The sequence below is a fragment of the Lycorma delicatula genome, chromosome 6 (genome assembly GCF_047948215.1).
Source record: "Lycorma delicatula isolate Av1 chromosome 6, ASM4794821v1, whole genome shotgun sequence".
Taxonomy (NCBI): domain Eukaryota; kingdom Metazoa; phylum Arthropoda; class Insecta; order Hemiptera; family Fulgoridae; genus Lycorma; species Lycorma delicatula.
In genome coordinates this window covers 147,831,616-147,847,531 of record NC_134460.1, presented here as the reverse complement: position 1 = coordinate 147,847,531, position 15,916 = coordinate 147,831,616, and the positions used below count along the sequence as shown (strand labels likewise).

Genomic DNA, 15,916 nt, shown 5'->3' with positions numbered 1-15,916 from the left:
ACTATTTTCATGTTCAATATTTACTGTTGCAATTATTCTAAATTATTTTCTAAGGTTATATTATGATTATTTATTAAATGGTCAGCTACATTTGAGAAACCTATTTTTTTTATATTTAATTGATCTAAACTTTTCATTAAATCTTATCTTTAAAGGACCTATTCGTTTTACAAATATATATCTTTTTGCAATTGTTGCATTTTATTTTCTAAATTCTGGAAGAATCTTACTTTTTACTTTTTTATTATAATATTTTAAATGTTTTATTATTTGATTATCAGGTTTATAAGCAGATTTATATTTTTTATCATTATATGCATCAATCAAGTTTTCTATAATTTTATATATATATATATTCACTATTTTTATTTTTATTTATGGGTATTAATGTGGTAATGTCTGTGTTATTGAAAAATTCTGAATTATATTTTTTATATGTACTATCAGTCAATGACGTATGATATCCATTTTTTATAGCTATATTTTTTATATTATTTTGTTATACAATTCCTGTGTATCATTTATGTATTTTATTGCTGTATTTATCATGTTTTTAAAAATGTTAATTTTTTTGGGACCAAGGATGACTAGAATTCTTGTTTATAATGATTTCATTTGGGGTAGGTTTCTTACATACTCCAGTTATTATTTGATTGTTTTTATTTATTTTAATATTTACATCTAAATAATTTATTTTTCTGTTATGTTCCATTTCGTATGTAAATTTTAATGTTTTATTATACAAATTTAATTTATTTAAAATAATTTCATGTTCATTATTTATAACTGGTTCATATATAACCAAAATATCATCACCATGTACCTGACCCAAAATAGAATCTTATGTATGCGATTTATGCCATAGACTGTTCTACTTTCAAATTCTGATAAATTTCTGACATACAACAAATAAGGGAAATCCCATGGGTAAAACATTTTCTTGTGTATAAGAGGTTTCATTAAATTCAAAATAATTCTGCTTACACATATTTTGAAGTATTGTTTTAATATTATTTATAAATTTTTGATCTTTGCCTGTTTTTATTAATTTGTTTTGTATTGGGTACATATTAGTTATATCGAAGGTAATCATTTTATTTTTATTATTAATTTTTAATTTACTAATCAATTCGTACTCGTTTTTTATATTATATTTATATTCTAAATTTATCTTTGATCTAATTACTTTATCAATAATTTTGGTAATTATATAGCTTGGTACAGTTTTGAAATTGATTAATGGTTTCATAGGGATATCTTCTTAATGTAATTTTAACATACCTTAATAATTTTAACATATCGTTATTTAACGTACAGAGGAAAAAGAAAAGAAAATGGACTATAAAAAATTTAATGTAAATAAGTTACTAATAAAATTATATTAAGAAACTAAGTTCTTATTCAAGAAATAAAATTTTGTTCAGCTTAAGAAATGTATAAAACAAAAGTAATTCAGAACTGTCTCTAATGCACTCCAAGAAACATATAATAAAGAAAATTACAAGAAATAGATGAAAATATGTTCATCTATGTTCATCTTGTGTACCTAACAGTAAACAAAGAACCCATTCAGTTGCTGATTTACTGAATTGACAATGTGAGAAACATTCTAACTACTGTTTCTAAGCATTTTCTAATTTATTTTTATAAATAGTAAATACTTATAAATATGTTTACTTTTTAATATTGATTTAGTCCAGATTATTTTAGTTCAAATTATGACCATGAGAGGCCACAGTATGATAACAATAAAAATGTGTAATGAGTTGGGCAGAACATACTAGGTTGTATTTCCTGGCTTTATATCTGAAATAAATTACATCAAAAATGTAATATTGTTATATTTTAGTAGCTTTAATTTTCTAAGCTTTAAATATTTTATTATAACATTGGAATGGTAATTGATTTACTACTGACACACTATTCATTGAACTTTTTAATTCTTCAATCTCATTTTAGATAATGTTTGCCTGTAGGTAATGAATGAATAAGGAAAAAATAACAAACCCAAATCAGTATTCATAGTTGAATAAAAAGAATATTGGAGTTTTAAAGCTATTTAATATCTCTCTTAACTTTGATTTACTTTAATGAATCACAAATAAAGCTGCTTCAATCCTGTGACTCAAATTAGGTGTTCAGTGATTAGTGGAGGTACATGCTCAAGATTCTTTATAAAATCTCAAAGGAAAAAATCATCTGGAATCAGATTGAGTGACCTTGGATGTCTCTGCAAACAGCTTTGTCATTGGCTCAATGTCGACTGATCCAGTGGTTGGAAAAAACATCATTCAACTGATCCTGAAAGCAGTTACGACAGTGAGAAGGCGCATATCTTGTTGCCAAGTAAAATTCTGTGGTTCTTCTTGGAGTTGGGGAAAGAGCTGTTCAGGCAGCATGTCTAAATAAGCAACTCCTTTTATGCTTGTTTCAGTGAAAAAGAATGGCCTGCTACTAGTCATTGCACAGTCAACTTGCTACCTGTCATATTGCACAGAAAACATTTAATTTCAGAGAGTCCCTTTTGCATTGTAAGATTTCATGAGGGTTTTCTGTTCCCAGATATGGACATTATGTGTGCTAACATTTCCACAAAGATGAAATGTTGACTTACCACTAAATACAGTACGATCAAGAAAGTCATCGTTTTCATGCTGCAGTGTTATGATCATGAAGTTGACACCCACAGAATAGTTGGTAGGCTTCAAAATCTGTAACAGCTGTAATTAGTATGGATGTATTTCTGCTTCCTTATAACATTGCACACTATCATCACCAGCAACTAATTTGCAACTGGCTTTCCTGACAGATTTTTTAGGATTATGTAGAAAAGACTCGATGACATGTTCAACATTTTCTTCAGAACCCTTGGTCTTCCTGTACTCTTTACTTTTACATGGACATCCAGTCTTTTCAAATCAATTATGTTGGAAACTAATATTATTGTCAATTAGAGGATCAAAATTAAACTTTCTATGGAACACATGTGAACTGGTAACTACAGATTCATATTTAGCAAACTACAAAACGCAGGATGCTTTTTCTGTTCAGAAGTTACCATCTTTGCTAGTGGCACTGCCAAGTGTAAAGATAGAGAATAATCTACAGTCATGCGCGCAACAGAAACTGTCCTTTTTCCCTTTAATTCTAGCCTTAAATCAACATTGTACACCTAATTCAAGAGATATAACAAATATAAACCAGGATATTATTTTTTGTTCATCTGGTGTAACCCAGTATATCATCTAACTTAGTAAATCAATTGGTTGCTATGTAGACTGAGCTACTGATTGCAATATACGTTTAAAGTAATTTAAATCTATATTGCGGTTGTTGTCACAGTTTGATCGATACACATAAAAAACTTTTATTTAGAAATTTACATATAGCACATTAAAAAAATGATTTGATCTTTTCTTTAATAATTAACTATTTTCCAGTTACATTAAGTTCTTTTAATTATAACATTTGTTTTAAAACTATTATAATCATTAATAAGATTGTAATAATTTTGTTTATTTATTCTTTAGGGAACACCATTGTCTGAATCTCTGGTTTATCAGCAGGTGAAATATCTTAGACGATCTGTACATGAAATAAATCAGTTATTAGAAGAATCAATGGAACCATGTACTGGTGAAGACATTTCATCTCTTGAAGAAGATACTAATCTTATAAGCCCTTCTAGTAATGGACCTCATGATGGTGAAGAAGAAGAAGAAGAAGAAGAAGATGGTAATGGCGGTGATAATGTCAGGGATGATATTAATGATAATGAAGAAGCACAAAGTATTTTACCAGAATCTCTTGATATAACAAGATCTCCATCGTTATCTTCAAAAACTAGAAGTAGCATAGAAGATCAAACATTTTCTGCTTACTCGTGTCAGCAAGGATTTATTGAGACTACAGAGAGCGGTCTTTTATCAAATTTTAAAGAAACAGGCGATAATATTTCAACATTGTCAGATGATGATTCAAAACATTGTACGGTTGGAACGAATTCTACTGAAAACTTAATCGACATGGATGAATCTACTAGTAATTTAATACAAAATAAAGATAAAAATCAAGAAGAAATGGAACCCGAAAATTCATGTAAAATTAATGAACAATCTGTAACAGTTCCATCATCGGTTGTTGAATTTTCTTGTGAAATTATGGAAGTTAGTTTAACTGATAGTAATCTATTAAAAAGTTCAGCTAATGTTACCGCACCAAATACCCCTTCTGCAACTTCTAGAGTTACAGCTTCATTATCTGCTGATGTTAAACCTACTTCTCCAACAAGAAAACTAGCTCAAAATTTAGATGAAAATAGAAGAAAATTTGAATCTGAAATAGGTAGAGATATTGTTAGAGAAAGGAAAATGAGGCAGGAATTGGAAGCTAATTCAAGTAGTACTGGTAAGTTTAAGCTTCATTACCAAATTTTTTTTCTATTAATAATATTTTCTAAATTTTGGCATCAACTGGTAGATTTAGGTTGCTAATCACAATGTGCTAGACAGATAGCACAGTAATGTAGTCTCTAGCAGCATTAATGTAATGAGTGCCTCATATTTTTCTTGTCTGGGGGAAATGAACTGTGGTTGCAATTTGTCAAATGAACTCTTATTTTTTCTTACTAACTTATCAATTATTCAGTTTTGTGTTCTTTTTGAAGGAAACATAGTTGTTCCCATAAATTGAGAGATGTTTTTAGTTGCTTCACTCTTTTCTACTTGTACTTTCTTTTGAATTCATAATAAATAATCATAATAATATAGTGAATTGGAATTATTAATACTTTGGCTGCCTATCGTATCTAGTATGAAACAATTCAATAAAACTACTGTTATTGTTGTTACGATGACTCATTTGTTAATTTTTTTTTTTTAACATTGGGTCATACATTTTTATTCATATATTATTTCCCATACTATGTGATACCTGTAATACATTTTAAACATTTTTATCATTGTTTTTGATTAATTTCTTAGTGAAGCATTCAGATGTATTGATGTTTTTACTTACCAGGAAAAACAATTGATACTAAACAGGCACATTCTAAAAAATGATACTTTTAATGTGAATAAAATCATTTTATATGGCTGAAACAAGTTTTGATTTGTTATTGGTACTATGTGACAAAATTTATGTGAATATGAATCTAATAACCACAAGATCTAGCGCTTTTTTCCTTACTAAAAATATAGTTTTTTTACAGGCAGTTGAAATATCAATTGTTTAATAAATAGCAAATTTTTGCCTTTTTAGTAATAAAATATAAATGTAAAAATAAAACTATATTTTCTCTTGCTTTGCACAAAATATTTAAAAAGCTGAAGTTCAGTGAAACACAGTGTATGTCGTGGAAATTTATGTGTCATCTCCAAATGTTGATGGTGAGCAGAATGAGTAATTAAAAAGATAATTAACTGTTCAAATACAGAACATATAAACAATTTTATAAACATATAAACAAAATAGTACATTAAACACAATTTTAAGTGATTTTTTTTTTTAAGATCATAGATATTTTACAGTGTTTGATGGAATTTTCTTTTTGCTTTGTTCTTCGGATTTCACAGTGGTGACTGACCTTATGTATAAGGCTAATGACTGTAACATTCAGTTTGTCATCTGTAATAATAAAAATAAGAAAGGAGTCAATTTATTATCAATATTTTTATTTTTCTTTCAGTGCCATTTAATCTTTGTGTTTTTAAAGCTTCACTAGGTTGTATTGTTCTTATTGATCTTTGAAATTATGTATCTTAAAAGTTATTTGTTAACATTTATCTTTATCATTTCACGCCATACAAGTATGTTTGTTATATAGTGTATCATGATGTATCAGACTTTTGTTATGATTCTTTTTTTGATTTTAACTAGTCACTGGACATTAAACATCCACTTCAATTTTTTGTGTGGTAATGGTATAAATATTTTTGTGGCATCTATTTAATGTAATTAAGTGCATTTGTTGTGAGTAATGTTTGGATTTTGTTTTGTTTGTTCCATTTTGTTATTTCCATCTTATTAATAAAAAATTGTAAATTCCACATGACATGTTTTAAAGGCAGCAGAGAATTTAAGTTTGTTTTTTCTTTTTTTTTTTTTTTTTTTTTTTTTTTGTTAATTGTGATGATCAAGATAAATGCAGATTTTTAGACTTAATAAGAATATAGCAGATTTAAAAAAAAAATTGTGTGTTCTGAATCTTAAAATATTGTCGGAAATTTTTGTAAAGGGTAAGTTACTTACACTCTACAGAGTAAACCTATATATCCTTCATAACAGCTGTTTTTAAAAGTTATGAAATTTAATTATTTATAGTTAATAAATATGGAACTAACATTAAGTTGAGGCATTGTTACATGGAGGATTGTTTTCCAACAGAAAGTGGTATATTATTCTGATGCTTTGTGCTACTTGTCAGAATCTTTCTAACGGGTGTGATACAAAGCTTGTACAGTAGAAAAGATAAGTTTGTCTATTTTCTTGTTTGTGCTGAACTAAGTGAAGGTGGTTACTCTGTTGGATGTCTGTATTTCAGTGGGTTTGCTGATTTGTAAGAATATATAGATGACAGGAAACTCCTTCACTCCTCACTTTACCTTTAAGTCTGACATGGGTTATTTTTGTTGCTTTTAAGAATGCCTTATCCATTTTCAGGTGTGATTTATAATCTTTTTTGTTACTTATACACTTAACAACCATATAGTTAGTAAAATAGAGATTTTCATTAGAATACTGTAAGTGGTTATTTTGGATGCTCTATGTCTCGGAGGTTAAATTAAAAAAAAAAAATTACTTATAGTTCATCATTTAAGTTATACATTTAGGTTTAATTTGTAACAGTACATTTGGAATCGATTTTGAAAATGTTTAATTTTTCTTTTAGGTAATGCACCTGCAAACGGGCAAAATGTTCAGGTACTGATGTCACGTTTTGAGTGGTCTAAAAATGATCGTAATATTGCACCTTGTTTAAAAATGAAACTAAGCAGACAGAATAGTAAAGAATCAGCCCCAACACTGACAACCTCACTTGATGCTAGTAGTTTTCCCTGTGATGCACCGCCACTTCCCCGAGTCAAGACGTCTCCAGATCTTAATCAGAATCAGGATAATAATCAGCAAAAGGATCGGCAGGATGAAAGTGTTGATTCTGAAGCAGTTCGTCGTGAACGAATAGAAAAGTATAAAGAAGAGCGAAGGAGTTATTTGAGAAAAAAATATAGAACCGATAGCTTTAATAATAATGATGATAAAGATGAAGAAATGATAAGAAGGTTTAAGCAGAAGGCAAAAACAGGTGGAAGCGTTCGAACTAGTTCTGAATCTTCTGAAATTTTCGATGAGACTAATGTAAATATTTCAGGTTATCGAGAAGTTTTTGACTCTTCTGAATGGAAATCCAGGAAACATGACGATCAGCTTACTGATGTAGTAAGCGGGGAACTAGAAAGCCGTTTAACAGGTTCTAAATCTAATGATACTCCTACTTCACCTGTTAAGACTACTGTCAGTATTTCATATTCACCGATTAAAATTAAAACATCGTCTTTCCGTGATAGAAAAGTTAAATCGGAAAGCGATGATGTCGGACCGCTAAGGCTTAGAAGCATGACTTCACCAAAGATAGATAAATCAGAATGGAAATCTGAAATTTTACAAAGGAGAGAAGAAGGTTATAAGTCTGTTCGACATAAGTCTGAAGAACTTCCGCCTGCGGCTTCTCAAAAGAATTCTTCATCCAAAATAGAAAAACGAAATTGGAGAGGTGATAAGGAATTATGTAGCGATGAAAGTAGTCTTGTTGCACGAAGAGTTAACCAGTTATCTTCTTCATCATCATCATCAGAGTCTAATAAGTCAGAACAAACCTCAGAAGTTATAACAAGGCGGCGAACTTCATTAACAGATAACAAGAAGCCAACAGTAAGGTAATAAATACAATATTACTTTTTAAATTATTTATTATTAGTTATAGTTGTATTTACTGTCTTCACTTTTAGAAGACATCAAATCCTTAAAATTGAAGATGTGGGTTGATTGAGGCTTTAGTTATTAGTTCAGAAAAATTTGAACAATGTGGTTTCCTATCTTATCATCTAAAAATAATTTACAATCAAAAGAAAGTGACTGCATAAAAACAGTATTGTATGATTAAAAACTTCTGGCAAAGAAATTTTTTTATATTGAAAATAAAAATGTATAATTTTCTTTTAATTAAGATAAAAAAATCCAGTATTTATTCACAATGTGAAAGCTGAGTTTAAAAATATCATTATCAAAAATGAATTGAAATTCATTTTGGTTTCAAATTGGGTAATGAGAAATATACAGTAAACACCATTATAGAATTGTCTTCATTTAAGAGCTTTCTATTTCTTTTGTGAGTAGTTATATAACAAATTTTTAATGAGGGTTTGCTTAACTATAATACCATGTATTTCAAAATGAATATCAGGGTTTTAAAGCTATGTAATATTTCTCAAATTTCACATCCATTGATTAATTATACACAAAATGAAAGAGTACCTCAACAGTTTTAGCTGTGCTAACATAAACTGTTTCCTGTACGTTCTGCTCATTCTGCTTGAAAGTGCTAGTAGCAATGATGGTGACCCCCCTAACAGAAAGAAGTCTCCATTTTGCAGTTTGCAAAGTATGAATCTGTAATTACTGTTCAATGTGCATTCCGTTTGAAGTTTTGTTGTGACCCCTAAATGACAGTAACATTCGTAGATGGTATAAACTATTTGAAAGCACTGGCTGTATTTGTAACCAGAAGTGAATGTTTTTTGTGCCATATCCCAACAGCAAGTTTACAGGCTGTTCTTTTTCACAGAAGCAAGTGTGTTGATCCACACTGCCATAACCAGCCAGTGCGGATGTCTCCACACTGGCATAATGCTGTACAAGACTGGTTGAATGAAATTCTCCATGACTGCTGGATTGGTCACTGGGGAGCAGATGACAGGGCTTGTTTGCCATGGCCTCCATGTTCGCCTGATTTGACCTTGTGCGATTTTTTTCTTTGGGAGTTTTTAAAGAATCAAGTGTTTGTGCCATTGTTACCAGCCGATGTGCCTGACTTGAGACACAGGATTGAAGCAGCTGTCAAATCAATTACTCCAGACTTGCTGATTAGAGTATGGGATGAACTGTCCTATTGGTGGATGTGTGCCAAATGGTGTTCACATTGAGCACTTACAGGAAAAACTATTTGAGTTGCTCTTTCATTTCATGTATAATTTATCAGTGTAAGTAAAACTTAATAAATACTGCATAATTTTAAAACCCCGATATTCATTTTGAAACATACGCTATATTTGAAATCATGTGGATGTAGGTCATGCGATTTCCTCATCTTGCTGCCCCACAGCACCACATCCATCATTAACTGATAAGCCTACACACAAATATAGTATTTTCAGTAGATAAGTAAATCACAAAAATTGAATCAATTTTTCAATAATCCTGCTTAAGATATTTTATGTTCACAATAAGATTATCTCATTTTAAAAAATTGTAAGTGTTTTCCATATATTTTTCAATCAAACTACTTCATTTGTTTTTGTATTGTTGTTGAATAACAGTCATATACAGATGCATATCTTTTGTTAAATAAAAAAACTGGAATAATTATCATTTACATTATTCAGTTTAATTGTTATTTTAAACAGTTTGTGTTTACTATTTCAAGACGTTGCATCTTGGTTGTCACCACATACACAACTTATGTTTTGTAATACAATTTCAACTAGTTCAGATTATGGTTTTATATCAATCAGACGTGCAGTTTCTTTGATTGATCTTTTTTGCAAAAGTTATGTTATTTAAGGATGTAAGGATGTAAGTTTAAATGGCAGCAGACAGTCTTCATCTTTGGAAACAATAAAAAAAATGATTTACAGGGTGTATAATTATTTAGCAGAACTTATGCATAGCAAACCTAATGCTACTATTTAGGAGGTTTTTAATGCAAGCAGAAAGTGATTGCAACCATGTGTGCTGTATATTTGCATACCGTACAAAATATTTGTTGTTGTTGTACAAAATGTTTGAAATTTTACTTTTAAAATGTGTGTAAGATATGAAGATTTTGATAATGGCCGTAAGTATTTTGAGGACAAGTGTTTGTCAAAAAACTTTGCAGCCTGGGTGTCTTTCATCACATTGCAACAAGTAGCTTCATCTTACTGAAACCAAAATCTCATTTATTTTTCTCTAACTGTTCAATACATTGTAAGTCACAATAAACTTCACCATTTATAATTTTAAAAAAAAGAAGGGACCTAATTAAAAAAAAAAGAAGAGGGGATTGGCATTTACATATTGGGATTGGTATACACCAGTTTTCATGTGTGTAATGATTGTTCAAGAAATGTATGAACAGTACTCTTGCAGTTGAAAAATCTTCCTCTTCGTGAAGGGAGTAGCTGTTGACAATCCAATTTGTAAGATAATTTAAGATAATGCAAAATTTCCTGGGTGAGGGAATTAAACATTTTTTATATTATCAAGAACTACCAAGATCATTAGTAATAGTAACATATTACTATTATCAATCAAAAGGAATGATCAGACATCATTCCTTTTGATTCTGTGTACTTCTCATCTTTTGAAATTCATGTATCAAATGTGATACTATTGTGAACTGCAGGCTGTGGAAGTTTCAACTGAAAGAATAAAATCTTTTATTTATTTGAAAGATTTACAAGTGTAATTTCCTTTCCCTTCCAGTTCCCTTCAATAAACTCACACTTATATTTAAGCCAATTTAGTGCAGCTTAAATAAAGTAATATTACCAAATTATGAACAGTCACCAAACAAAATAAAGTGCATTTCATTTGACCGTAAGATATGTTAACTTCACCCATCTGTGTTAAGTTACACATTCTCATTCTAAGTTTCATCCTTTTTGATTCCTGTTATTTCTTGTAGCTTATAGCAGATTTCTTTAGTAGTTAAAGAAATGATTTGGTAATTCTGCTTAAGGCTTTGTGATGTTAAATTCAATAATAGTGAATTTGAGGTAATGGCTCTTGTAAGAAAATAATTAATGTGAATTTTTGACAACATGATCAGACTTCAGCTCCAATTTATACATACAAACGGGGTAGTACCAAATAATTATTGTTTGCAATAATAGTTTTTTTTGTAATTAATTAAATAAAAAACATTACAAAAAGTAAGTTGATTTGTTTTTATGTTTTAGTATCGGGCGTCAAAGAGCAAACAGCAGTAGCGCAAAGTCACCGCCATATTGTATTAGAGAAATGGCTGCCATGTTTGAAAACAGAGAAAAATGAGGCGCTATCGAATATTTTTCTGAAAATGCTTAACTAGTCACTTGTTTAATTATTTTTATCTATATGATATAAATAGGTAATAACTATAAATAGATTTCATTATAAAAAGAAAAAGAAAAATGCTTTACTTATGTAATGTATGTATACTTATATATTTATGATAAATACTTTTTAGCTTAGGTCAGTGTTGTGAATCTGGTTTGATTGTCTCTTTTCAAAAGAGCGGTTAATTAATAATTCATGGATCTTATGTAAAGTACTGGTTTTATTTTTATTTTAATTGTTGACTGGTAATAAATGTCAGTTACCTTAAAAAAATGAATTATTACAAATCATATACTTACAATCAAGTGACCCTTTGTATTAGTACAAAAAAAAAAGCTTATAAAAGTGTTTCTTATTATAATGTCAAATCTTAGTGGTAGATGTAAAGAAAAAAATATTTTTTTAAATATTTATAAGTATTACTATGAAAATTGTTTTTCTTCTGTTGTAAATAATTTAAAATAAATGTTAAAATTTTATTTAGTTTTTTTTTTGGAACAAAAATTTAGATTGCCTGTTTAAATTTTTTTTTCCTGAACCACCATTATTAATTTATATCAATTATTTATCTGAATCTGTAGATATGTTTGTTCGCACTTTTAGTTTTAATTTTAATCTTTTTAAAAATTATTATCCATTACATTATCATTATTACCTAAATTTTTCCATTTTATATTATTTCAGTTGTTCTTTTCAAAGTTAAAATTAATATTATTTAAAGTAACCAGTTTGCTAAAATTTTAAGACTTTAAATTGCTTACTTTAAGAGTATAATACAAAATCACATTTTGTATTACATTAATTAACATTTACAGGAACTACATGTATAAGTAACTTTTACCAGTCAATGATGTTGATATGATATTCATTTTCTGTATAAATATTTTATCGCCTATTTATATTAAATTTTTAGTTATTCTCTTTAGATAGCTGAACTAGCAGTTACATCATAATTATTTTGCATTTTTCATTTCTTCTTACATTAGTGATGTTCTATTTAAGCGTTTGAATTTTTTAAATTTATCTTTATTTAACCTGATATTTATTAGCTTAATTTTATTCTTATTAATACAAATATAATATTGACATCGTAAAATAATTATTCTTGAAACGATTATTAGGTGACTATTTTTTAATAAATAAGGATGTAAAAATAACTGTCGGGTTTGGTAATAATGAAAGTTTATAATAGGTTATAATATGTAGTTACAGTCAGTGGCAGACAGTTAGTGCTAGCCTTCCCATCTCAGAGGTCAGTAGTTCAATAACCACCAGCCAAATCATTTATTATTTTAACATTAACAGTTCCTCATTATTGTTCTCACCGCCTTGTTAGTTTGGTTTTAATTATCAAGAGACATCCTAGCCTAGCCTGATAATCCGTAGACATTACAAATTACAGATGTATTAATTTACTTCATTAAGAGTCGCAGCTGTCTCTGGACCTCAAATCAAAAAAGTTACATTAGGTGTCTGGTGACTTCTGTAGAATCATTCATATAAAATTATTCATTTGTGTAATTTATTTTTGTATGTGTTAGATGATCTTACTTCTTTGTATGTTAAAATATCTCCCGAGAAGAACAGACTGTTTCATCATTGATGGATCACAATTGTTTGATATTGTTAGTGCCTGTTGGTTTTTCCTTCTTTAATTAAAAATTGAATATTTTTTACTTTTTACGATCTTATATTACTTTAAATTTTTATAAATCTTTTAACCGATGTAAATATTTTGATATACTTACTCGATAAAAATTGTTTCACACATTTCTTTTTTTAAATTTATCGCAGTAGTCTGCCTGGACAAACAAATCAGATTCTCAATTTTTGTCGTCTTAAATTATAATTGTGACCAAATATTGTGTGTATTTTTATATTTCATGAAATGAAGTAATCGTTTAATATTGCAGTAGAGTAATCTAATTGGAAGATGTATAGTTTGTTTTATAAAAAATTGCTTTAGATTAAGTATTTTGTTACATTTTATTCTTAAATTTTTTTTTAATACAGTGGAATACCGATTATCCGGATTGACCTTCGCAAGGTCAAATCCAGATAATTGGATAATTAATAAAAGGTTTATCATATGTGCTGGACATGTAATTCTAATGTTTAATGAGTATCACGCTTAATAAAAAGATGAAAATTTAAAAAAATAAATGAGTTTCAGTAAAATTAAAAAATACTCAGAACATGTGTACAATGTATCCGCAAATAATAAAATAAAAAAATAACAGCAATAATTTACAAAAAATCCAGTGAGTAGAAATTTGCTAATAAAAGGATAAGAATTAGCAAAAATTATCCGAAACAAAATAAAATTTATTACCTTACTGGTTTATAAAAAAGTTATTTAAAAACTTATTAGCAAAAACTTACAAAATACGTATTAAAAAGAAATTGAGTTAAGTTACCACATATAATTATACTTTAATGGAATAAAACTTAGTTACAATTAATAATTAAAATATATACTTTTAAAAACATTGTTTATGCTAAAAAAAATCTGTACTTCCTTTAATCTCAGTTTATGAGCAGCAAGATCATGTAGCTTTTAAAAAGAAGAATGCATAGAATCTCATCCTTTTTTCACTCCAACCATGCTGTGAATGCAAGTCACTACATCAAAGTTCATAGTTGATCAATTAATGTGCTTCCATTTTCCATTAAGGTTTTCAGAAGTTAATTTTATAATTAGTTTAACACAGGCCTAAACTTATGTGTGTGTTGTGCTGTATGAATTTCAAAAAGTCTGTTAAAAATCCAGTAATACATAAAAAACATGATCAAAAACATTAAATTTCCTGTTAAAGAAAAGCTTTATTTGAATTTCAAAAAAAAAATTTTTTTAATTGTTTAAGTGTGGGTGTAAGCAGGCCGGATAGTTGGACATCTGGAAAATCAGTATTTTAGATAATCAGTGTCCCACTGTTTTTTTTTTATATTATAGTTTTATTGTTCTTTACTGTAAGCAATGTTAATAATAATTTTAAAAAAATTAACTGGTTGTTTTTTAATTTTTAAATTAATTATTGTGTATGTTACTTTTTTGTTTAGTAAAACTTAGTTTTCCTATCGATTTTGTAATCGCTAAAATTACGTAACTGCACTTATTTATCCAATATATGGATGGATATATATGTCTTATGTGTATGCTGTTACTTTTTTATATATTTTTTTTATTGCATTTTTTGCATTAAGCAACCTAAGTGTATAAATGCAATGCAGAAAATACAAGAAAAAAATTGTAGAAATATATTATTTTATGTTATAAAAATTTAAATAAGTTGGGTTGCTGATTTTAAAATTTAATATTGAAAACTTAACTAATGAAGATAGATTTGAGTGATGAATATTCTTGTGTAAAAGAATAAAAAATTCAAATCCAGAGTGAGATGAGCGAGAACCATTAGTTTTTACTAATCGAAATGTCTTCTTGGTGTTTTGTCATAATTTTTCTTTAATTGAATGAAATTTTCCCACAGAAAACAGAAATTAGATTATTTAAAAAATATTTGATGTACCTAGTACATATATAATTAATACAAAAAGTGAAAATTAAACTCGTAGACTTTTTCTAAGTAGAAAAATAATTTTTAGTTAACATTTTCAAGGCAAAATTTGACCCAACAAATTAAAAAATATATTTAAAAAAGTGAAATTAATTGTAAAATTTTAAATTTTACACTATTTTTGTGGTTTAAAGATTTTTTAAAAGTTACATAAGGGAATTTTATTGGAAATATAATACAAAAGGCTAATTAATTGTTAGATTTAGTAAAGGGATTAATTTATTTACGTGGATTACAAAATAAATTTACAAGGATTGTGTATGTTCATTAAGAAGCATATATGTTAATCTAATGTTTCTGTTTATCTGTTCTTTCATGCATGCATTTATATCGACTTGGAAATGTAGATATTTTTATTGTGTGCTATTTTTGTTGAATAATGTAGGACGGTGGTGTACTGTTTTATATAAGACATTCTGATATTGAATTATATCTTAATTTATATATATAACATTTGAAAAATATTCCACATGTAGAATTTGATCTGACTCTACACGTCTAGGAGTTATTGCACTGTTAATAAGTTTTTATTATAAATGCATAATTGTATTTGTATTTCTTAAACATATTACAAATTAGCATGGTGTTTATGCTACTTTGTGTAACAGCAGATGGTAATTTGATGAAATTTAAACCAGCTTCTCGTCTTAAAAATACTTAATCCTTTTTTAGAAAAATAATAGTAACTTTTGGCACAAGAAATGAATCGAAGTTTTGTTTTTCTCTTAATCATTTATTTGATAACTAATTTTAAATCTGTATGTGTTCAGTGCCGCTTAAAAACATTATTCTTGTTCTTTTTATGTTTATCTAATTTATTAATTTAAATTGATTCATTACAAAATTTAGAATAGTTATCTGTTTCTGGATTTTATAGTTTTTATTTTTAACACTTTTCTGTCAGAATTATTTATCATTATTTATTTTTATAAATGATTTTAAATATAATAAAGGATTCTGTAAGGCTTACCTTATCTAAGGTAGCA

At 27.9% G+C, this 15,916-nt stretch overlaps 1 protein-coding gene across 3 annotated transcripts in view; it reads left to right on the top strand.

Annotated features, from left to right (window-relative positions):
- The window catches only part of CdGAPr (GTPase-activating protein CdGAPr), a 446,242-nt gene extending 434,408 nt beyond the window's left edge, over positions 1 to 11,834 (top strand). For all 3 annotated transcript variants that reach the window (XM_075368778.1, XM_075368777.1, XM_075368779.1), the window contains 3 exons: positions 3,531 to 4,407; positions 6,890 to 7,934; positions 11,217 to 11,834. In XM_075368778.1, coding sequence (XP_075224893.1) covers positions 3,531 to 4,407; positions 6,890 to 7,934; positions 11,217 to 11,310 — 2,016 coding nt within the window. In that variant the 3' untranslated portion in view covers positions 11,311 to 11,834. The remainder of the gene's footprint in view (positions 1 to 3,530; positions 4,408 to 6,889; positions 7,935 to 11,216) is intronic.
- The last annotated feature ends 4,082 nt before the right edge of the window (positions 11,835 to 15,916 follow it).